Here is a 25,308-nt window from a genome sequence, read left to right as displayed (position 1 = left end):
CAAAGTGCAAAGAAAAAGCAAGTGGCTGAAGTGGAAAGGCCCTACCTGACTGCAATTTCTTTATGCAAATGTCTATCCAAAGCACCTCAGCTTATTTCAGTGGGATCTGTTTATAAAACCAGTAGCAGGCATCATATACTAACACATGGGTGAAAGCTGAGTCCTGTGCATAAGGCTTGGGGTTTGCAGTGAGGAGCAGGGAGGATCTGTCATGGATACAGCCCACAAGATTGTACTAACAGAGCTACCTGAGCAAGAGAGAAAGTGGAATATGGCTGTGGCTTGTGAGGCCATGATGTTCATTTCATGTAATGACCTGGGAACATCCTTTGTGCACACATACTTAATGCAGTTGAAGGGTCTGTTCTTCACAGTCTCATCGAGTGCTGAGGAGTGGTCCTTACAGAGGTCTGGGAGATTAGGTCCCTGAAAAGGCTGTGGAAATGACCCCACAGCTGTATCTCTGTGTAGGAGGGGCATGCATGTATGCACCAGTGAGGTGAGAGGCTCAGTTTTTACATGCATGCAATGAACTGGTGCACCCAGATACACCATATTGGGGGTTAGCAGTGTGTGTCCACAGGGTCTAGGACCGACATAAAGAGAGTCAAAGGAAGATGCATCTGTATAGGCACCCAAGAGGCATATGGGCAAGCAAGACGTGCCGCTGTATTCTTAAGCTATATTGCAATTCATGTGTTGCAACTTGGTAAAAAATATTTGGGATTTATTCCTAAAGAACTGATGTCAGGAAGGTCTCCTCTGTTTTGTGAAGGAAATTGCTTATTGATTCTGTCTGTTTGCATCATATTCTCGTGGTACTACTCCCATGCTTAACCTGCAGGGATCCCAAAAAGTTGTTTCTCTCTTCACTCACAACTTGACCACTGCAGAGAGATGCTGCACCTGCATGTGAGACTCCAGAGAAATACTGTGGGTAGGAACAGGTTGTGAGGTAGGGAGTACTAGTGTTTCTGATGTTAAAATCCCTGTGATGTATGTGTGCCTTCCTCAGTTACTCATAAAGCTACTGAAATCCAAGATGAGAGATCACAAATTAATCTGGGTGCAGATTCAGCAAAGCAACTGTAGGATTTTCTGTAGATTCTGAAGATTAGTTATGATCTACTTAGTTCTTTTGTTTGGTTAGTTTTTTTCCAAAGGAGTATAAGGTTTTAGTGATGTTTCTGATTTATCTGCTCTTGTGAAACATTGCAGATATGACTTGAGGACTTTTAGTAACTTATTAAAACTCAGTGAGGAGGACTGGAATTGTTTTCTGGTGACCATGAATGGACAAAGCAGATGTTCTGTGGGCCCTTCTTCTTTAAATATCTATTGATGCCTTACAGGGTAAGGACAACAACTGGACTCAAAGATATCCACTAGAAAGCACATGAGCAGATGGAATAAGGATAACAATAAAGAGCAGAATATAAAATGATATAAGACTAGAATATGCGTATATTTGGTGTATATATATTACATATAAACCAATGTGTAACAATAAGGAGCAACCCTTTCGCTGATATGCTAGTGATATTTAAACCATACTATGAAGTACACCACAATGCAGCCAGGATGTTCCGGTGATGTAGAATCATAGAATGCATTGTGTTGGAATGGATCTTTAAAAGTCATCTAGTCCAATTCACCTGCAGTAAGAAGAGACAGCTCCAGCTAGATCAGGTTGCTCAAAGCCCATTAAGCCTGACTTTGAATGTCTTCAGGGCTGGGGACTCCACCATCTCCCTGGGCAATTGGTTCCAGTGTTCCACCATCCTCACAATAAAGAAATTCTTCCTCACATCCAATCTAAGTCTATCTCTGCCCTAGTTTAAAACAATTGTCCCATGCCCTAGTAACACAGGCTTTTGTAAATAGTCCCTCCCCAGCTTTCTTGTAGGCCCACCTCAGTTACTGAAGACTGCTATAAGATCCCCTTGGAGACCTTCTCCAGGATGAACGACCTTGCTTCTCTCATCCTGTCTCTGTAGGAGAGATGCTCCAGCCCTCTGACTATCTTCGTGGCCTTCCTCTGGACTTGCTCCAACAAGTTCACATCCTTCCTGCTTTGAGGACTCCAGAGCTGGACACAGTACTCCAGGTAAGTTCTCACCAGAGCAGAGTGGAACGATCACCCTCTCTCAACCTGCTAGCTACACTTCTATTGATGCATCCCAGAATGTGACTGGCCTTTGGGGCTGCAAGCGCAGATTGCTGGCTTGTGTCCAGATTTTCATTCACCAGTACCTCTAAGTCCTTTTATGCACAGCTGCTGCCTATTACATCCTCCCACAGCCTGTATTGATAACAAGGACTGTCCCCACCCAGGTGCAGCACTTGGCCTTGTTGAACCTAATGAGGTTCACCTAGACGTACTTCTCCAGCGTGTCCAGGTACCCCCTGGATGACACCCTGTCCATCTGGCATATTGACTGTACCATTCAGCTTGTTGCCATCTGCAAACTTGCTGGTAGTGTGCTTGTTCTCCCTATCTGTATCATTGACAAAGGTAATAAACAGCACTGCTTCCAGTATGGACCCTTGAGGGATGTTACTTGTCACTCATCCCCAACTGGACAGTGAGCCATTGACCACTACCCTCTGGATGTAACCATCCAGCCAATTCCTTATCCACTGAACAGTCCACCCATCAAATCCATATCTCGCCAACTCAGAGAGAAGGATGTTGTGGGGGACTGTGTCTAAGGCCTTGCAGAAGTCCAGATAGATGACATGTGACATGACACATTGAAACACCCTGAGCATTACATAAAGTCATATATCCCTTTATACTGAGTTAACAATGTCTTAGAGTGGTTCCAAAGGAGCAGGTACAATGTAGATTATCACACATTTTCATAGCAGTGTTTTGACAACACATCCAGCTGTGCCAAATGTTCCAGAGCACTTTAGTGCAAGGCAAAGCACTTGTTATGGAACAAAACCACATGAACCCAATATAAATGGACGGTGAAATGGATGATTCTTCCTAAGGAAAGCTTTGTTTTCTATCTTGGATTGATACAAGTAGTACTTTGATACAAGATCAGCAGCACAGAAACAATACCACCCTAAGGGTATTATGGTCGTTCATTAAGAGACACTTTCAAGAATGCTTTAAAAACCCTTTCAGAATCCTGCCTTCTCCTGATAAGTATTTTGTACTACTTCTATGTTCAGTGAAAAGTTACATTTGCTGTGAATACCTGAACAAAAGCCTTTGCACTTGTTTTTGGTCTAGGCATAAAAGCAAAAAAATAAATTCCAGCACACACAGGTCACAGGTCTTAATAAAGACTCTTGCCATCGGTTTTCTCACCAAAAAAAAGTTAAATGATATTGTTTTCAAGAATGAGGCTTGCCTTCCTTAAAGGAAACTTTCTGGTACTCAACATAGCTTCCCACTTTAAAGACAGTATTGTTCTTCAGTAACATCACACTTTAGAGATAATATTGCTAGGTTTTGGGATGTGTCAAAGTATAATCCTAATATATCACAGTTTCACATGGAGGAGAAAGTGATGCTTTTTAATATCTAAGGACATATGCATAAAATGCTAAGTCTCCAACTTTCAGAAGTCAGAGTCAAGAATAACCACTGCATTATTATCTTATTAAACAGGCAACAAAATATGAAGGCACCATGTTGTTCGCTACTCATACCACTCTTTTCTGTCTATATTGGCTGAAAACTGGAGCAGGCATGCTTCCACTTTTCTCAGAAAGAAGTGTACTAGACGTCAATGAATTAAATTCTCTATTTATGTTCATGGACTTTAATGATTCTCCAATGTTTCCTAGACAACTAAAAGCCACCTCAACTGCCAAAGATCAATAATTACCCTACTATAATAATTAGATTTATTTTTCTCATCTATTCATGTTGTAGAAAATATATAAATACTCTAAGCCCTGTGCTTAGATCCTCAAAGGCATTTGGATCACTTAGACACCTGATTTAAAAAGGAACAAGGGGCCATGTAATATGTTAAATTCTAAACATCAACAACAATTTTATGTATTCTAATATCTAAGGTTCAAAATGAGACATTCCTAGCTTAACTGGCAAAGCCTTTTCGAATGTCTTTTGTGATATTTACAGGTAACATTAGATCTAGTTTAGGACAGAGGGATGAAGCAGGCTGGGAACAACCCTGTGCACCATCCCTGTTCATGAAAATAGGGTGCAGGCAATTTCCTGGTTGCCCTGAGCATTGTTCATTGGAGAACAGTATTTTGAAGCATGTTATGTAATTGCTTAACATAATGGAGTATGTAGTTACAGAGGCTTTCATTTCCAATCCATTTCCATTGTAAGCCAGTAAAAAGTTCATATCAGATTAAAAACAAAATTAGTGTACTTGATGCAGTAAGATACATTTGAAGTTCTCTTCTTAACATTTCTCAGGAATAAAACAGAAGTGAAATGAGTTTTCCAGCACAAGTACTGCTTTTAATCACACTTTCTTAATGGCATACTAATGTAGACAAGTGAGTAATTGGGTAAATACAGTACCTGTCAGCATTCAGAAATGCATAAGTAGACCAGAGTGAGTTGTACCCCATAAGCTTCTGGGATATTCTGCTGCCAAAGTTATTCCAGAACTCTGGCAGCAGAATAAAAAAAAAGATGTTTTTCCTTCTCGATATGTACAAAATTTTCCTTGTATTAAGATACCAAGACAGGCTTGTTTGTTTTCTCCAACTTCAGATGCAATTTTAGCAGCTAATTTTTGTACATATTTTCCTTTTTCACAAAGAAGATAAAAAACTGAAAGATTACCTTGGACAGAGGAGACATCCTGAGGTTAATAGAGTCACTGTTAGGTACCACAATCTCTGTGTCATCTTTTTGCCTACAAGTGCTGGGTTCATAATGACTTCCGTGAATTGTAGATATCAAGTCATCAGTGGCTTTATGTTTTAACTGTTGGTTTTTTCTGTGTTGAAATTTGATTCATTTACCAAGAAACCTCAAAACCATTTCAAACCCCTACAGCTATCCCTAAATCCTGAAATCATGGAGAGAGACACATTTACAGCCCCCAGATCCTGTATGGCATATTTAAGATATTTCTGTTCAAGAATTCTCTGCTTGATCTAGGATATACTTCCTCTGTGTAACAAAGCAATTACATAGTTAATGGCTACATTCAAACAGAATGGCTCAGGAGAGAAAAGAAGAATTTTTAGGACAACTGGAAAGGAAGTGTGCATCAATAATTCCCTTTCACATTTGATACTTCAACTAGTATTAACTTAAAAGTCCAAACACAAATCATTAAAAAAAAAAAACAAAAGGAAAGAAAGAAAGAACAAAATGAAGAGCAACCTTGAAGGGACAGTGATGAACTAAGAATAAGGGCATTTGGGTTCAATTCCGAACTCTTCCCTTGTCAGTATAGCTTTGGGCAGTTTCTTTGTTCCTTAGCTCCTTATCTATTTAATAAGGATATTAATACTTGATTAGTTCTACTCCTTGCCTGCATGCCTTTTGATGGCCTCTTGAAGGTTTATATAGTAGAAACTACTTCTGCTATCTGTAAAACTCTCAGTAAAATGAAGGCCTGCTTTTTGTTGAAGACACAAGAAGAATTAAAGGAGAGAAGCACAATCACATTTAATGTCTACCATACACTTAGTAAGAACTGCTGTTCAGTATCAGTAACATGGGTCTGTGCAGTATGTAGTGAGAGAGCTTCTGATTAGAGAACTAACTTGTGGCAGTCAATAAATATCAGAATAGCTATCACAGATCTAGTTGAAAGATATACAATGGAAATTTTCCCTGTCAAAAATGAGTATTTTAAGAGTTGCAAATTTTCACTGAGAAACTGATATTCAGATATCAGTACAATTTCTTGTAACAAATAGAATTCTGATAAAAAAGTATTAAAAGGAAATGTGTCCTTTTAAAATCAGGCTTCCATACAGAGGGATTTTTAGAGCTTTTAATTAAAAAAAACCCCAAAACATTATCCCTTTTCTATTTTATTTCCTGGTTTATGAAAATCACAGATGCTGATCTACTGAAATTTCTTGTCAAATAAATAGTCTTTCTGTGGCTGTTTGTGTTTAAGCCACAATACTTTAAGGCTCATCTGGTTTTGGTCTGGGATTTTCTTAGGGCCTTTCAAAGATCAGGTTTTTGCTGGATCTTGAATCAAGACAGCTCAAGGCATTCCAAGTGCAGGAACTGCTTATGTATTTTGTTATTCAAGTACATTTTTCTTGACTAGAAATGGTTGCTACAAGTGTGGAAAGTATTTCCACTGATCACTATAACTCCCCTGATAATGCAGATGGTTCAAACTCTAATTCACACAGTTTATCTAAAGGAACAGTTCAATGGACTGAAATGAAATGCATGTGTTTTCAGCATCAGACCTGTATTTACTACTATCTTAAAAGGAAAGGAAATCGCTAATTTTACTTGCTTTGGAAATGAGAGAGAAAGCCAAATACAGATGTTGTGAAAAAGCTTAAATGACTAAAAATATCACTACAGAATAAAGTTCTAAGTCACAGGAAATCACTGATAGAAATATCTGCACTCTGCATCATGCAAAACCTCTCTCCGAATCACACACTCTTTAGAAAATAACGCACTTGCAACATATATGCTGCTATTACAGAGAGAAAAGAAACAGACAAACCTACTGCTGCATTACTCTACTGGATACATTTTAAAGATTGCCATGCTTGCTTTTTCTAGTATTTTTCTTTCTTTCTGCATAACCTTGCACACACACTCAAAAAATTCTTATGCACTGTATTCTATAAAGGAACTGTTCTTTATAAATTCTGAGGAAGGGAATATTACTTGTTATGTAATATATATCCCAATAATATAGACACTTATAAGCACACAAAATTGCACGGGGAAAGAAAATCCAGATGATTATATACTTCTTATTTATACACACACACACACACACACATATATATTCTGTAGGAAGTTTACTGCAATTATGACTTCATATTTTGTCCCAACACCCCAAAGAGAAACATATTCCCGAATCAAGTAAAAAGCTAAACATAATGCATTAAATTAAAAACAGAAAAAAAACCACAACCCAACCTATTTAAATGTAGTATCCTTGGTAACATAAGAATCCTTGAACTAGTGATAATGAGCACTTTTATAAAACCAGTGATATTTTAAAGGATTTTTTTTTCCCCTTTTTCTTTTTTTTTCCAGGAGTTTTCAGAATAATTGAGAATACCTAGTAGCAATGTTAATATTGTCACAAAAAGAAATAAGACAGTGAATGATTCCAATACATATAAACTTATCTCATATTTGGAGACCACTAATAAAAGTAAACTTTGGCATACTCTGATAGTTCTTCACTAACAACTTATCTGTACAGTTGCATGATCTTTAAAAATGCAATTAACCTATTTTTCTTGTCCTAATTACAAGGCAAAAGGATTCACGTGGATAAAAGGAAAAATGGGTTTGTTTAGAAGGGAAATACCAATTATGCCCAAAGCCTAAAAAATCTGTTGCTATGGCAATCAAAGAGCCGGGTCTTACAAAACCTCTCATAATTTATTCACATGAGTAGTTCTTACTCACACGAGTTGTCCCATTGATTGAAATAGCACTGTTGATGTGAGGAGAGATTTGCAACAGGAAACTTGAATTTAGAATGCAGTACTTGTTCACATTAAAAGCTGAGGAGACTACTTCCACAAGTACGAGCATCTTTCGACAGTGAATATTGGAAGATGACGTTTATGGATTGTGTTGTCCTTTCTCAGTTCTTATTGCTTTTTATACTGGTCACATATTTTAGATAGTAGAATACACAAAATACCTACTTCAATGCACATGTACACGTATTCTGAACATACGCATACATATGTTCAGACACACTTACTCCTACTGTGTGACCTGACCTAGGTGATTCTGCTTTGGCAGGGGATTTGGATTTGATGATCTCCAGAGGTCCCTTCTAACCCCTACTATTATATGATTCTATGAAAATGAAGGCTGATTGCTCTGAACCCCACCAAAAAAATGTTACAATATAGAAACATGTTTATAGCATCTCTGTTTCCTCCTATGCAGCAATTTGAAAAAGCTGCATTATCCTTCTCCCTAAAAACTACTGGAGTCTTTCATGATATGAGGAGAAGGTGTATTTGAAACCACCACAACATTTCATGTTTTGACTAAGATTTAAGCCCTGATTCTTATTCACGAGTCCTGGTGTGGCCTCACCTGGCCTTTTTGTTGTGACTTTTTGCATCCCTCTCGCTCTCAAAATCTTTCGCTAGGAACTTTTCACCTCTATACCCAGCTGAACAGCCCGTGACAACCACCACAGCAAGCTGCTCTTGTTCCATTTCTAACCTCATCAGAAGCAGTGGGATTTGAGAGGAATTACCCTCAAAACAGGGGCAGGCCATTACCACAGTTTGTTCCTCAAGAAGCACTTAACTTTTCTTCTTCCAAACTCAGTGATCAACCAAAATGCATTAAAAAAATACATATATTTCCTGTCACCACTCTTTCATCTTTTAATTCTACCCTAAGTTCTGAAACAAAAATTGAAAAGAACAGGCTTTCTTGAAAACTATCTTGTTCTTCCACCTCAGTAGCCTATGTAGTTTCTTATCTGCTTGGCATTTTCCTGATAATCACCCTAAATTTTGGTAAGTCAAGTAGTTAGCTAATAACATCACCTTGCACTCCCTAGCACTTTTCATCCAGCCAGATGAAAGCACGTTACAGATGTTAAGAAAAAACATATCACAGCATCCACTGAAGCCACTTACAATTCTCAACACCTCACTAAGACATGACAAAAACTACTAGATAGGAGAACATCTTGCGCTGGGTTTGCTTACTGTGTCACATCAAGAGTAATATCATAATTCACAGTGGTCAGTTTTTGGCTTTCTAACATGTAAAATTATCTTTCTCCCACTGTATCTAAACCACAGCATCCAAATCTACATTTGATATTTGTTTCTCACGGGAATCAAAATAATGTAAATATTTTGTACCTACAGATCTCAAAGACATTCAAAACCCTTCTGTAGCTTTTATTTACTAAGATTGTTCATATTGAGAACTATTCTTATGTTGATACACATTTACTTTTGCCTTCCATTTTTGCCTTCTAGTGGTCAGTGCGTGACTGACTTGCAGGGAAGGTATACCACCATGACCCCAGAGAGACAGAGCAAGAGAAAGAGGAGGAAGGAGGAGGGAAATAGAGGGAGGGGGAAAGAGAGAAAAATGTCAAAGCAAATTCTTAAACATCATATTTAGAGTGGAAATGAGAACAATAAAGATACTGATGTTCCAGTCCAAATGCAAACAAACAGCACAGGTGTGCAGAAGCACACACATGCACATACACACTCTCACAAAGCAAGGGAGAAAGAGAGAAATGATCTCACAAAGCTGCTGCAGTAATCAGGGTATTTGCTCCTGGAAACAACCATAGAAGCAAGTGGTTTTTTGTTATCTTTCTTTTTTTTCTTTTCCCAATTTTCATTTGATTATTGTTGCTATTTTTACCTCTTACCATAACAGAAATATGGTTATTATTAAAAGGGAGGAAAAAGGCCTTACCATGCAGTGCATCAGGAAGAGATGAGAAGCACAGAGCATGCTGCAGAGATTAAGCTCAGCATGGCATTCAGATATCCTTTGGAATTGAAGAAAATTGTCCAACCCATTCTTCCTAACAAAGTAGACAAGTTTTCTCTGGGCTTGAATTTTTCACCAGAAGTCAGATCCTCACAGTGCATTATATGTTCTTCTTCAGGAGATATATTTCATCCAGTTAAGTTTTAGCTTCGCAATGCCATTTCCAATAAGCTCTAAAAGGTTCTTCATTCCCAGATTCGTGGTGTCATCAGAGGGACTCCAAAGAAAATCAAAGAAAGAAAAGAAAAAAAAAAAAAAAAAAGAAAGAAAGAAAATAATACCTTACTGAAGCTCTGAAATTACTATGCAGAAAAGAAGTAAAAACCCCACAAAACAACAACCCTTCATTTATTCTATTACCTCTGTGCTTCACAACAATCGGTACTACCTCTTTGGTCTCATATATGCAGTGCTGATTACTTGTGACAAAGGAAGAAGCAAAAACTTTCCCAATTCACACATGATGCATTTTCATTACTGCTGCTCAACTGTGCACTGCCAAACAGCCCTTCTCATCCCGAGAAATCTTTTAAACCATCTGACAAAAGCATCAGCTCTCCCTTTCCCTTCCCAAAGAACACGAATACTAGAATTTCTAGAAAAGTGTTGGAGAAAGCTTGACAAATAACCCCAAAATATCAATTGTACCTAAAAGCAAAACCCTCAAAGCAGGAGAGCTCTTGAGCAAGGAGATACCTTGCCTGAAGAATCTGGGAACACGCACACTAATTCGTCATAGGGAAGGAGAGGGGAATAAAGAATTGTGGCTAATGGGGGATTTGGAGAGGGTGGGATGGGATCGCATGGGTATCAGGCAGGAGTGGGATCCTGAGTCACCCTCAGCCTCCTGCCTTCTCGCTGACAGCAGCTCGGGCTTCCCCTGCACTTTCTGCAAAGCATATTAATTGATTCTGGTTGCTGAGCAACTAACTCTGGTGAGCCACATCGACGGCTCCGGCTCAGCTTCAGCAACAGCAGCAGGGAGAGGGGATGGTCTCCCCCGCCTCCCTCTGCTTCCCGGGGCTCGCTCACCTCCCCAGGATGCCATCAGTTGCTCCGCAGGGAAGCCTTGCAAGAAAAAGGAAAAAGCCCCCATTAGTGCAGCAGGGAGAAGCGATGGATTGCTCTCCCTACCCCGTGCGCAGGCGAGCAGCCCCCTACCTCATGCTGGCAGCACCGCTGCAGCATCAAAGGGCGGCCCCCACCCCGACGCTGCCTGGGATACCCCGGCCGGGGGGGCTGCTGCAGCCCTGGGAAATCCACCCAGGCATGTCTAGAGGTAGGTGAACCAGAGTGCTGAAGCTTTCTTCTGAAAAGAGAAGCTGAGTTAACCCTCTGCTTCTCCAGGCACTCTGCAAAGGTGTTGCTAAAATAACAAGAAACCCCCATGGTTATGCCCCAACTCATGGGCTCAAAAATGAGTTTCCAGATGAAGCTACTGCCACTTCAGCTGTCCCTGCAATAAAGGGGTGAATGTACGACTTATTTCTGACCTCTTTACCAAGTTGCACTTTAGACAGAGCAAACACAGTAACCCAGAGCCACCATCCAGTGGAATTGTCTGAATGTCTTTGTCAGAGAATGCAAAATGGAGTGCTTGGACTTTGTCATCGCTTTAACAAATACTGTGTTTAAGTTCCTTACAGGAGGGAAGTAACAGTGAAGCCATTTAGTTTTGGCCCACAAAAGAGATAGGATAGATACTTGGATCTGGCTCAATGGGTTCCTCCTAGAGTGCCTTGACTGGTGGTCCCATAGGAATGACACAGAGGATTTCAGCAAAGCTGATGCCAAGTAGATAGACCCCAAACAGGGCTTGACCGTTGCAATTTGCAGCAGGGCTTCCATTGACTTCTGTGGCTCTAGGGGCTGAATAAAACTTCTAAACATCATAGAATTTTTCTATTGTACAAGAAGTTTCTCTTGTGCTCTCACTTTGTATAAATCCTTAGTCAGATCATGGCATTTGCTCAGCACTGACTAAGCTGTCTTTCCATTGCATAGGTAAGATGTAAGAAATGAAAAGCCCTCAAGATTTCTCTCCATATGACCTGGCAGTAAGTGCAACATCAGATCTTGGCCAAACTGCTCACACATGATTACTGTCAAAGACCTGAGCTAGATCAGCTCTTTATTCTGTTATAGTGATAGGACAATTTAAAGGTCAAGGCCCTGAGAACTGCCTTAGCTTGCAGTCACATAAACAGAATTATCTAATTCTCCCCTTGAAAACTTCCAACCTGTAGCTTATGTATGCTATCTAAATGGTAAATATCAGGACTCCATGAAAAGGGGACAGGTTATCTTAAGCAAAAGTGTACCTTTTCTGACAGGTGCTTAGCCTCTCCACACTCTACTTTCATGCTTAATATAGAAGGATCTAGTTTAGCCTCATTTTCTTAGAAAAGCTGGATGCTTCACATATATTCAAATCTCAGTAAGGATTAATAGATTAGGTTAGCAGAGCTGCTATACAGAACAGATTGCAGAACATATTCAGCTCATCTAACATATTTATTGATATGAGCATATATATTCCTAATCCCCCAAATACAACAAGCAAAGCAGTATGGGAACTTCTGTTTGATTTGGTAAGTGAAAGCCATTTAGTCTCCTATCAAAAACAGAATACAGCAGGATATTTCTAAGGAAGAGATCCTATAGTTCACCTACATGGTGAAAATGTGTCTCCTGAGGTGTTTAACATACTAAACGTAGAATAAACACACTAAACTACACTAAACATGCATATAATAAACATACACTGTGCCTGATTTATATGGTCACAGATTTATGTAATTAATTTCATGTCACTGATTCTCCCCTTTTTCTCTTCTTCTGACTCTTTAGACATTTCTTTTTGATATCTGTCATTGTACCTCATCTTTGCTCTTGGGCAGGAATAAATCCAAGAAGGTTTCCTTTAGCAGTGGTTGACTCAAATACCGTACGTTGTTTTGTGTCATTGTTCATATACAACATTGCTTCATTTAGCCCATAAGTTTATTCACTTGCACAAAGTGATGAAGTATGACAAAATGCAGGGTTGAAAGGGAGCTACCCCACCTGTCTCACAGCAGGATCAATCACACATACGCTAGTCCAGAGATACAGCTTTCTACCAGTGCTTACAAGTCTCCTTCCTGGAGACTCCAGTGCCTCACTACTGTAACTACAAAAAGGGTATTTCTAAGTTCCATTGCTACAAAATTAAGCACAGTTTCTCATCCTATCCACAACAACCAAGGAAAAGAGCTTCTCCATTCCTTGCTGCAACTACCTTTTATGCATATAAAATTCATTATATCTCTAGTCAGTCTCTTTTCTTTCTAGACTAAAAACTTATCTGAGCATTTACTCATCTGTGGTAGTTTTAGGCTATGCCTTTAAAATTTTTTCATAGATCTTGAACAGGAGGTAGTGAAAAGTAAATAAATCACTACTGGGCATAAAAAGGAAAATAATGATACTTCCAAAGAATCCCATTGGAAAGATAACAGACTTAAGCTAGTAATGTAAAAAATTTCTCTCTCTTTTCTAGCTTCTTTGCTCTGGGAGAGATACTAACCCGCTTCTGCTTGACCTTGTTTTGGCTAAGTCTATCGTCTCTCTGTTCCTTTCTCTTGTTCCTTTCATGTACAGGGGGGTAAGGGGAGGGGGCAGGGAGGAACAAGCCATTACCTTCCCCTGGTCTTTGGCCAGGGAGGTCCTCATGCTGTTTATTAATTGTTAAATACCTGTAAACATTGTAAACACAGTATATGCTGTACATATTAATTGCATTCCATTGCAGATTGTAGTATTACTTGTAAATACAGCTTTCATTTGTTTCTCACTGAGACAGTCTAGGAAATTTAATGTTGGGGGGGGGGGGATAGGGGTGGAATTTCAACCCACCACATCTTCTGGCATTTTTTAATAGGAATGGTTAATCACACACTGACATCTGGATCATAAGAGTGCAGAAAATTAAGAGTACGTGCATACAGGGATGCACACTAATGCATGCAAAAAGTACAAAAGAAACAGTGTCTGGTTTAGGAAGTGAGTCACAACATAGGAACAAGAGGGTATTGGTACATCTAGTGGGTTAAAATTAAAAATTAAAATAGGGTCAAATACTGTTTCAATATTCTTTTTTAATTTTCTGAATGAAATGGGGTAACAAAAAGGAGGAGGTTAAATGCAGCTAGCTCCTAGGCATCTGTCAATGAATCTTTCCAGCCTGTGAAAGATAGCTGTTCAATTTAAGGACATAAGGGGGGAAAAACAGACTACTTTTTTCTTTGAATTTATGTAATGATTTATGAAAGACTAAATAGAAGAGGGGAGCTAGCACAAGATCTGAGGAAGATAGTATGTGAAAAATATAGAAATAGAGAAAAGATTAGGGGTGAGTAAGTGCTTGGGTGTGAGGACATTTAGACTAAGGGAACAAAGAAACATGGAGAGATTTCCCAAATTCTTACACAGTAATTATTTAGTCTATATGAATATAGTTCACCATACACACAGTAAAGAAAGATTTGTATCAACAAGATCAGCTGTAGTTGTTTTACCTACTCCACTTTTACCCCTTTATATTCATTCTGGTGCCTGATTTTATCCTTGACAATGCAATCTTTAAAAGTGTGACAACAAATTATTAATGTTTTCACATGCCTTGTTTCGTGCTTTATTTTGACAAGGAGGAATACTAAAGAGAGCTGAAACTCTGTACTGGAGCAAATATCATAAAAAGTGCTAGGAGAGGGCAGTTGAAGGGCAAAGCAATAAAGCAAAACAAGCATAGAAAAGAAATCAAGTAATTTAAAAATCAAGTGACTTAAAAACAAAAGCAAACTGATGTGTGAGAGAGAGCCATCAGATTATTACAAGAAATTGTAGGAGAGGCAGGTTTGGAGGTGTGAACTGTTGTACAATTTCCGAGATTTTAGATTTTTTTTTAGAAGATGCAAAGCTGCTTAGATTAAATTCAGTCTCTTACAGAATGCAAGTACAGTATCTCCCTTTCACTTACACAAGGCTTGAATTTAATCTCATATAAATGCTTTTTATTATGCATTGAAAAGGCTGACTAATGGACATGTTCTGTTCTTATTCCATTTGCTATTTATCTTTCCTCTTCACAACTCTCTATCATTTCAATAGTAGCATTATCCTCTTTGAGAAAATGACTGTCCTGTAAGCCTAAGTACTAGAGCAAGCTAGAACCTAGTCAGCTTTCATGCCCCAGGGAAAGGGTACAACTAGTGTCCCACCAAAACCTTTTTGATTTCTGCAGCTTGAATCAGACCAGCAGAACTCCTCTGTGTTTATGCCCCGTAGCCCGACAAGGCTAGTGCTACAAGACCTCGGGCATCAAGATAAAAGGAGACATAACAAGCCATGGCAACTGGCTGGGCAGAAACCCTTTTCAGATTTTAGACTGACTCCTCTGTGTTACTGAGACCTGATAATGAGAAATCCCCAGGGAGACAAATGGGAATTAAAAAATGCTATTGTCAATATATCCTGTTCCAGGCTGAAGGAAAGGACCAAGTGGAAGGGATGACATTTGAAGAAGGCAAGTGAGGATTGAATCAAATGCAAAGTGGTGGCCCAAGTTAGGGAAAAGGTGCCTTTCTTTGGGTGGTTGTGGATGTCTGTGCTGCTGGGAAGGAGGACAATGGGGGTGGACAGGCTCCTTACTGTGCTGGGCAGAAATGTTCCCTGGCCTGAAGAGCAGAGACCCCTAGGGACTTGGAAGATATGGGTACAGTCTGTCAGGCTTTAGAAGATGAAGCAAAACATTTCCCAGGAATCTCCCTGAAAGTGTCAGGAGCAAGGAAGACAAAGGTCTTGAAGATGGATGTGCCAGCATTGCTTCTTGGGTACTCAGATTGCTTCAGCAGCCTCTGTTATCAAAAGATGCCTTCCCACAGGGTAGTGCAGGGGGACATTCAGGTGGCCTCTGAACTGAGTGACAGTGGAAATGTCTTCCTCAGTTCACCCAGCTGCCTGCCACAGTACTGTCTGGTCACTAGAAGCAAGTCAAATTGCTTGTCTATCAAAACACTGCAAATACACTGCAATTGTAGTCTAATCCTTGCAAGCTGCATCTTTTCTGGTAGCTGCCAGTTGGGGATTGAATTAAATTTTTTAAATCAATATTGTATTCACAGATCATGGAAATTGCTTGAAGTATAAGGAGCAAAATATATAATTTATTTATGAATAAAATTTTAATCATAAACCCGTGAAAATAATTTGAGAATAAGTTTTCTGGATGTGTTTTCATTTTGGCCTTTCGATACCCTGTATCTCAATTATTATTCAGGCAATTGCAGCACAAACAACTGAATTGATTTCTTGCCTTTTTAGTTTAAATGCCATAATACATGGATGAGAGTCTGAGCTTCAGTGAGTGCATTTCCAGATCATAATCAGTAACTAATTGGAAAATCTAACCGTACGAAATAGACCTTTATTACAAAAAAACATATCCAAAGCATGACAGATGTACACAGTTGCATCTATCTGCAGTATAGTTAACATCCCTAAAAGCTATTTCCAACATACTTTAAATATAATACTACTGTAATAATCACTTTCAATATGCCATATGGCAACTGGTATAATTTTCTAGTTTCCATCAGTGCAAATCAGACTAGGATATCATAGTTGTCAAAAACTTGCAACGGTAAGAAAATACTACAGCCAGTGGTAAATAAAGAAAATAAAATGCAAAACAGTTCCGGTTTGGTTTTGCCTTTCTTTTTTATTAAATGCTGCCTTACTACAACTTGACCACTGACCAAGGAATGGTAAAAGGTTCCAGTATGTGGTTACTAATTGTTGGACTTGCTCATACTTTTCCAAGGCAATCTGAAGTAAATGTTAATGGATCTGATTCTAATTTTGTCAATGCAAAAAGTAAACTTTTTACATTCACTTGTTTCAATGAAATCATCCTTAATTTACATCACTGTAGCTAGTAATAATAAATACACACTCCTACCTGTCCATTGAAGAACTAGCTTCAGCTTAAATTCACCATGTACTGGTATATGTAGCACTGTCCCTTACATCACTCTAACACTAAATATAGCACTTCAATATAGCTGTATCAAAAATGTATGCACTAAAATGTGATTACCTGGCTAGCAGCACAGCCATATTCATTGCAGAAAATACATATACTATTTTTTTTTTTCCATTAGAAAAAGAAAACCTGGTTTGAAATGAGCTTAGCACAGAAATAGAACATAAATGAATAATCTCAATTTATTTTAACTTATTTTAAACAGGGATATCTTGACCTAAAATGTCATTTTGTATAAGAAAGATGCAGCAGCCGTTTTACATTTTGTGGGGATCATCAATACTGAACACAAGTTACTCACCAAAAGAGTGTTCTGATCCTGCCTCTCTGACCTAGGTAACAAAACACTACCCAGGTTCTAAGCAGATGAACGGGCTCTATTCCAAGGAGCCCACTACAGTCTCGGACAAAAACTTCTTCGCCTGTTATACCAAATCAGGACAGACTTATACCTCTCATGCTGCTTAAGTAGGCTAGTTCCATGTACACATTCAACCACTCCAGAGTAAAGGTACTATTTTCCAAGAGGTTGTGATGTGCTTGCAGTGTCTGTGTTCAAGCTGGAATCTCATTAGAAAAACGGTAATCTTGCTCTACAGCCGCGTAGTGAGATAGGACATGCAGTGCATGAATTCATTGAATCCCAAGGGTGATCATCTGCCTGAAATCCTTTTCTAGATAAGCATATTCACACATGATAAAAAAAGGCTCTCAAGCAGCAAAAGTTATTACTGCTGAATAAATATTCACATTATTTCTCAACAGGCAATATAGATAGGCACTGGCTAAATCAGTCCTACAACAGTTTTGTTAAGCTCTTGGGTGTGTATTTCACGACATCACTGTTCAATATCAGAGAACAAAAATTTAGTTCTGTCTCACTCCTCTACTTTTATTTTTACTTTCTACTTTGATTTTCTTTAAAAGATGTAGAGAAATAACTGAGGTGAGTTAACCTCCAAGCATTAAGAAAAATAATACAAATGGAATATTCACATGATTCACACCCAGAGCTCTTAATTACTGAACTAAACACAGGACAGTGCTAGAACAGGTGTAAAATCCTTTAAAACATGACTCTTTTTACTTTGTTTCACAAAACAATCATTAGCCAGTTTGGCTTGGGTTTCTATTTGTCACTAGCAGAGGAATCTTTGCAAGCAGCTTTCTGGTGACAGTCACTGGGAAAAGTTTAACAAGTCCCTGAAGTTCAGTAGTGGATACCCCATAGCTGGGAAGGAAAGCAAACTCCTCCAGCTGTCCTCTGTTAGGCTCCTTTAAATCCTTTCTAAATAATTATTGACTGCATTAATTAATATTTTGCAAACTTTACAGATGAATAAACCACAGGTATTCAAAGGATTCCTCAGATCCAAAATAGAAAAGCAAAATTTATAAATATAGACCCACAAGGTACTCCAATCCATTCCTTAAAGAAACCCACAAACAAACCAACCAACCATAAAAAAATCCCACACCACAACAAAACAGCAACAACAACAACAAAAAACAACCCTAAAACACCCAAACAAACAAACAAACAAACAAAAAAGGCAACCAAACTAAAATTGGGCTAAACATGTTAACCTTTTACTGTATATCTATTTCTTAATTGCTAAATTTGGTGTTAGGCTTTTCTTTGGTGCTGGCCTCTGTTTAACCAATTAATAACAGTGTTTGCACATCTTGAATGCTTTGTCTTAACATCTCACTCCCTTTTGTGGATTGATCCACTGTGAGGTTTTAATGAGAGTCCCTTCTCATGCTTTTATGCAGAATTATTATGCAGAGGAGAAGGTGATAATAACTTAGTCTTCTGTTAATTGCACATCTAATTATTCTGCTGAAGTTTATTTATAATTGTGTCTGCCAGCAGGTATTGTTTCAATTATCATAGCCACATTGTAAATGGAGCTTAAATTAATGGCTTTCTGTAAACAACCATATTTTAAAACAATAACTAAGTAGTAATATTTATTTTGTTAGCTAAAAATACTCTCTTCTCTGATAGCCATTGCTGCAAACAAAACTCCTTTGGGAACCGTGTAGAATCTTTGTCCTTCATTAATAATAATATGTAAGCTAGGAAATGTTCTCAGAGGACAGCAAAAAAAATAATTAAGACAAAAACTTTTTATGGTCAAAGGGTCTTTTTGGTCTTTTTTTTTTTTTTTTCTCCTAAATGGTAATCAGGGCTTTTATGTTAAAACTCTTCAGATAGAAATCCTCACCTCTAGAGGCACAGCAGTGCCATTTCTCAAAGAGAAGTAGTGTTCTTTCAAGGGTGAAAGGGAAAGAAGTATCTATTTTTGATGCTGTTATTTTCCCACCTGAGAGCTAGGAAACCCCTTGTTTACCACAGTAGTTCTGCTATGATACAGAACTCACCTGAAACTTAATTGTTCAAAGATATCAGGTCAGGAAATTATATTTTCAGGGAAAAACTGTCCAACAAACATCATCTTTAGAAAGCACAATCCTATACATACTCTTGCATTTATCATATGAAATAAGATTGTTTTATCTGGTGTGATGCATTTAGAAGGAATTATATAATGACAGAAAGATTTAGACACAGATATTTCACTATGCACAGATGATTGGCATACACATTCTCTCCCAAGAGCATACAAATGTATACAATAGCTCAATATATTAGGGATTAGCTGGGAGTGAGATTCAGATCTTGGTTATGGAAAGCAGTGGATTTGTAAGCTGACAGAAAATGACATTGTGCAGTACTGCATATTTAAAATTTAAGACAGACAGTTTGCCTTCATATCAAACACATTTTCCTTTGACACCGGTCCCCTGCGAGCCCTTGCCCCTTTATTAAAATGAATACTGAAAGGGAAGCCTGTGAGACTTACCCGTTTACCTTGCAGGAGGTGAAGAAGTTTAAAGCATCAACGTTCTCATGACAGGGTGCCACTAGCCTTTAGCTTGCACAGAAATAATTACATTCTTCCGTCTTTTAGCTTTCTCAGTAAGTGAAAGCTGGTGACGGATGCTAGCAGCCTTGTTAAAATATCACTGTAATCCGTTCAAGCTCTGGAGATTGCTTAGAAAACCAAGTCATAAACATGCAGTGTCTACAGCTCCACGAGCAGCTCAGCATTTTCCAAGCATGTGCGCATCTACCTTTCCAATACAGTACTTGACAGTGCTCTCAGATGAGTAGAAAGAATAGAGTTGTTGAAAGTGAATTCTGCATGAGCACAAGTGTTTTACACATTTAATCTTTTTCATATCACATAGCTATGATTTCAGGAAAGGAGACAGCCTTTATGTTTTTTGGTTGTTGCTCTTAAAAAAAAAACACACACACAAAAAAAAAAAAGAAAAAGAAAAAAAAAGCAGCTTTAAATAGAGAACAAGAAGCAAAGAGGGTATAACAGTTCAAGAAGCAGCAGGCAAGGATGGGTGTCTTGTGATTGCTTTGAGTTAATACTCCTCAGGGGGAGATGGAAAAAGCACAAATACAGCAAAATCTGTCTTACAGAGTAAAAATCTGTTGTATAAGCCAGTCTCTGGCAAAGTAAAACAGCATGTGCTTTTACTCCATTAATTTCTAACATGTCAGAGTGTAAAAGAAATTAGAGGCTTTGTGTTTATTAGGGGCAAACAGGTAGGAAGAAGAAAATGCAGTATATGTAAGTACTGTAATTGTTTCTGCTCCCCTGAGAAATGTATCAGATAGCTCCAAAATCTATTGGGGATGCGTATGTGAAAGCAGCATTTGTCAGTATTACTGAACATTTTATCATTACCAATAGAGAGTAAGTGGAGAATGAACACTAATAATGCTGCATCCTCTAGATACAAACAAATGCATTTGTGACTGCTCTTTCTATAGCCTAAACAAGCCAGGCTTTGGGACTTTGTGGAAAATATACGGATGAAGGCTGTTACTAAAATGTAAGTGCTGAACACTTTGGAATAACTGACCCATTTACTGGCACCACCCAATGAGATCTTCAGATTAAAAACTCTAATTCAAATCCTGCGGAAGCTCATGACAATAGACTTTGAGAGGCTGTAGATGAGGGCTTTTGCCAGCTGGCTCCAGTGTCTCTGGGTATCACTACACAGCTAGACCAAAAAGTCACACAAAACATCTTGGAAGGTGCTGGTCGAAACCCTACTTTGACTTGAAACTCTCCTGGATGTGACAGTGTGATGCTGAATCTGAATTTGCTCAGATAATGAATGCAGCACAAACACATGCCTGTTCCCTTCAGGGCCAAAAAGAAAACACTCAATTTATTTATATGATGAGTCCAGTCACAGACCAAAACACCACTGAGCCAAATGCTATTCAAGCATAAAAGAAACTCCCCAGTTGCATGAATTTACAGTCCAGCTGTCACCTTTCATACTTCCCACACACACTGCCCACCTGTAGTGCCACCAAATCTTGAAGAAAAAAAGATTCCCGAATTTAAAGCTTTCTGACTATTAACAATGTCATACTTTGAGTTACTTTTTCCTCATGGCAGAGCTTGATCTAACCCTTTAAAAAACAGCACATTCTGAAAACATAAAACCAAAATTAACCCCTAATTCCATTACCCCAGTTGTCCAAGAAGCTGGAGCAAAACATCTTGAGTACTATCACATGACACATGCAGGACAATCACACAACCAAGACCAGCCAGAGGGAAAGGTTGTAAATGCTGTCTGCCTGACATGAGTAAAGCTTTTGACACTGTTTCAAACAGTGAAACTAGCTGCTCATGGTTTGGACAGGCATAAACTGGATAAATTGGTTGAATGGCCAGGCCCAAAGAGTTGATCGAGGGTAGGAAGGTTCTCCTACAGAGGGATCTCAACAGGACAGATCAATGGGCTGAGGCCAATTGTATGAGGTTCAACAAAGCCACGTGCCAGGTTGTACACCTGGGTCACAACAACCCCATACAGTGCTACAGATGGGAAGAGTGGCTGGAAAAGTGCACTTCAGAAAAGGACCTGGGGGTACTTGTCAACAGTTTCGGTCTTGTATCAGAAAGAGTTCGACCATCAAGACTAGGGAAATGATTGTGCTCCTGTACTCAGCACTGGTGAGGTTGCATCTCCAATACTGTGTTCAGTTTTTGGCCCCCTGCTACAGTAAGGGTGAGGTTTAGATTGGATATTAGGAACAATTTCTTCACCAAAAGGGTTGTGAGGCACCTGGAGACGCTTCATGAGGAAGGGGTGTAATCACAGTCCCTGAAAGTATTTAAATGTTTAAAGGGCATTAGATGTGGCACATAGGGACATGGTTCACTGGGGACTTGGCAGTGTGAGGTTCATGGTTAAACTTCATAACCTTAAAAGGTTTCTTCCAACCAAAACAATTATTGATTTATTGATTGGGGGGGGGGGGGGGGGGGAGGAAGGGGGGGGGGAGGAATGGCCATGTTTTGCATTCCAGCTCTGCAGAAGTGCACACAGCAGATACAGGGAATTCCACATCCTTATCTCAGCTCATTGGTAGTTCATAGATTTACCTGCAAGTGCTGTAGCACTAAGTTTGCATATGCTTTTCTTTGCCATATTCACAATTCTGTATTTTGCTGCAGTCCAAGTATCCTAAGCCTATATGTACATGGAAAACTGCCAGCCCATTGATAATGCCTTGGCTGCTGATTTTCTTGTAGAGGAAGCATTTTCTCATATGTTCTATGCCACTATGGCAGCTTGATAACCACAGATGATATCCAGCAATCTCACTGCAACAAAGTCTCGCTCAATCTCATCCTCAATGTTTATCCTGTGTTCAACTCACATTTGACTTCTAAATATGCTTATCATGCATTTTGACTTTCTAACAGACAGAGGGTTTCAATTTTGGGTTCCTAGCCTGAGAAATCTTTGAAGAAGTCTGACATTGAATGGACATTTGAAAAGCTGGGCCATTTTAACATTGAGCAGTGGGAGAAAAAAAAAATAGAATGAGAGATATAACAGTAGCTTTTTTTATTATTTTTTTTTTCCCAGAAATAGAAGCCAGTAGCCATGAAATTTATCACTATCTTGTTCAGTATCAAGAACTTCAACATTCTGACACTGCAAAGGGCACCTGCCTCAAGAAATTGTTTTGAGTGTCTGAATTACTCCTCTTCCATCAGGTCCAATAAGGCTTGTGTAAAAATATTTGCCTTATATTTTGCACAAAATACTTCCTGCACTCAAAGATATATTTTACAAATAGAGGTCAATGTTTGTATGTCCCAAAGCTAGGATATTAATAACTCTAGAGGATCTATAGTTTTCCATGAGACGTGGCATTTCAGCTACTGACTGTAAAAAATTGAATTTGTTCCAAGGGTTGTTTTTGCTTAGGAAGGTGACACTATCCTTGTAGAGAGGGCTTATGGGTATCCCACTCTAATCCTGGGAGAGTCTGAGTGTCCCAGGAAGGACTCTGAGCATTTTCAGCTCCTTCTGAAAGTCAGCAGGAACTGAGTGAGGGTGTACAGCCCCTCAAGCAACCAGAATCCTAGTAAGCATCATATAATGCTGTTCTGTGTCATTTGGATATTCCCATGTGCTATTCTAGCATGAAGCAATCCTTTGACAGACTGGGATCAATTAATTTTAGATAATACATGCATCTCCCTGAGCACCAAAGACCTCCAAATGCACTTCTCCATATCCTGCTCAGAGAATCCTCACCACAGCAATTTTGTCTATGCATGTTCGCAAGTTATTTTCACTAAATAATATATCCAACATAATTTTCCTGGTGAAATGCAATCAAATGGCAAAAAGTCCCAAGATCTAAAAGAAAAAATAATGTAACCACTACTAAAAATTAGCACTGTCTGGGGTGCAGAGTCCTGTAAGAAGAAATGTTTAAAAAGGAACTTGGTGTCTTTAACAATTATCACAGTAACACAGTACTTGGAAGTTGGGAGGGACCTCAAGAGATCATCGGGTCCACCCCCCTGCTAAAGCAGGATCACTTAGGGTAGTTGGCACAGGAATGCATCCAGGTGGGTTTTGAAAGTCTCCAGAGAAGGAGACTCCACACCCCCCTGAGCAGACTGTTTCAGTGCTCCATCACCCTCACCATAAAGAAGTTTCTCCTCATGTTGAGGCGAAATCTTCTATGTTCAAGTTTGAACCCATTGATTATGTTACTTTTATTTCTACCTAGAAACACTAATCCTGATGCTCTCTGTGCATATCCACATTCAGAACCGGAATAAATGTATTTGTGCTTAAAGAACAAGTCCCTATACACAAGAATGAGGAATTTGAGTCAGCACATGTAAGATACAGTTTTGGCTTAAGTTCAGGCATGTTTTAAAATAATATTTTGTGATCACTTCTTTTTGTAGCAACAGCATCAGAAGTTTCAGGAACTGTTTTTAGTTTTGCTTAAACTCAAACATTTCTTTTATGTCAGATAAAAAAATCAGTTGCGACCCTGCAGAGCTGGACAGGCTGCCATTGGGCTGTCCTGACATAGTGCCCTAGAAATCAAAGTATATTGTGTTCCCTGAAAAAGAGTAGAACACATACGTACACACATCTTGAGCATGCCAATGCATGTATCAAGATGAATCTAAGCTGACAAACAACTCGTTCGCTATTGTCCTATACTCAGTGATGAAATATTTAAACCAGGCTTAAGAAGCAGCATTATTTTCATAGTCCAGAAAGAAACAGAAACTCCTTCATCAATGGAAAATTACTCTGATTTTTCAACTGCTTTAAGAGAATGTTGCAGCACATTTGTTGCAGACATTGTGCAGATGATGAATGGAAGGATACTGTAATAAACTACCAGGATACATGGATATAATACCATTTTCTTTTCTCCAGACTTTTATGAACTATATAGGGTCTAGGAGTGCTCCATACACTGAAGTGAGCTAGGTCCATCAGTTCTTGAAAAAGCACTCTAAAGTGCTCAATCACCCTTTAGCCCTCTAAAGGTAAAAGGTAAATTTCAAAATGAAGGTGAAACAAAAAGGAGAAAGATGATTGAGTCCAGTTCAAAGACAAAAGTAGTAGTGGAAGGGCTTAGGGCAAAGAAGAAATAGAAATGTCAAGGGAAAAAACGGTATAGGAAGAGAGAACAGAGGTATGGGTCGAGGAGGGCACTGTGTGGATAGCATTGAAACACACGCAAAGCACAAAGGGGTGAAGCAAACAGCCTGAAATCCTGGCAGAAACTACCTAGAATCAGGTAAGAAGGAAGAAGATTTGCCCAAATGCAGTTTGATCATGATGTGGAATTAACTACCTGGATCAAATTCTCTGCTGATTTACTCTCCAGGAGCTAATCACTGACAATAATTGAAAAAAAGAAGGTCAACATTATCCTAATTGGATCTTTCATCTTTGTAAACAGTTCTATGCAACCTTTCAGAACTAAGATTTTACTGAAGTTGATCTGAAATCATTCCTTTCCGTTGTTTAGTGTTTGCTATATGATAAATAGATGTCTGGGATCTGGATATTTGGAAGCAAATTGCTTTCTCACTGAAGACCCAGGCATGTTCTTACAAACTGAGATGATGCAATTTCAGAAAATACTGCCCCATCCTTT

At 38.8% G+C, this 25,308-nt stretch overlaps 1 protein-coding gene across 6 annotated transcripts in view; it reads right to left on the bottom strand.

The window, feature by feature from the left end:
- The window catches only part of TUNAR (TCL1 upstream neural differentiation-associated RNA), a 182,058-nt gene that overhangs the window by 30,601 nt on the left and 126,149 nt on the right, over positions 1–25,308 (bottom strand). For 2 of the 6 annotated variants that reach the window (XM_068148860.1, XM_068148861.1), the window contains exon 3: positions 9,599–9,893. The exons of 1 other annotated variant lie outside the window; for it this stretch is intronic. In XM_068148860.1, coding sequence (XP_068004961.1) covers positions 9,599–9,637 — 39 coding nt within the window. In that variant the 5' untranslated portion in view covers positions 9,638–9,893. Of the gene's footprint in view, positions 1–9,598; positions 9,894–10,036; positions 10,276–10,324; positions 10,574–25,308 lie in introns of those variants that run through there. 3 more of the 6 variants (XM_068148862.1, XM_068148863.1, XM_068148866.1) reach the window with 3 other exon arrangements.

This window comes from Melanerpes formicivorus, unplaced genomic scaffold (assembly GCF_026170545.1).
Source record: "Melanerpes formicivorus ecotype bairdi unplaced genomic scaffold, bMelFor1.0.p_v2 SCAF_17, whole genome shotgun sequence".
In the NCBI taxonomy this organism is placed as follows: domain Eukaryota; kingdom Metazoa; phylum Chordata; class Aves; order Piciformes; family Picidae; genus Melanerpes; species Melanerpes formicivorus.
Note: the sequence above shows the minus strand (reverse complement) of the source record. Positions and strands in the feature narration are given on the sequence as shown.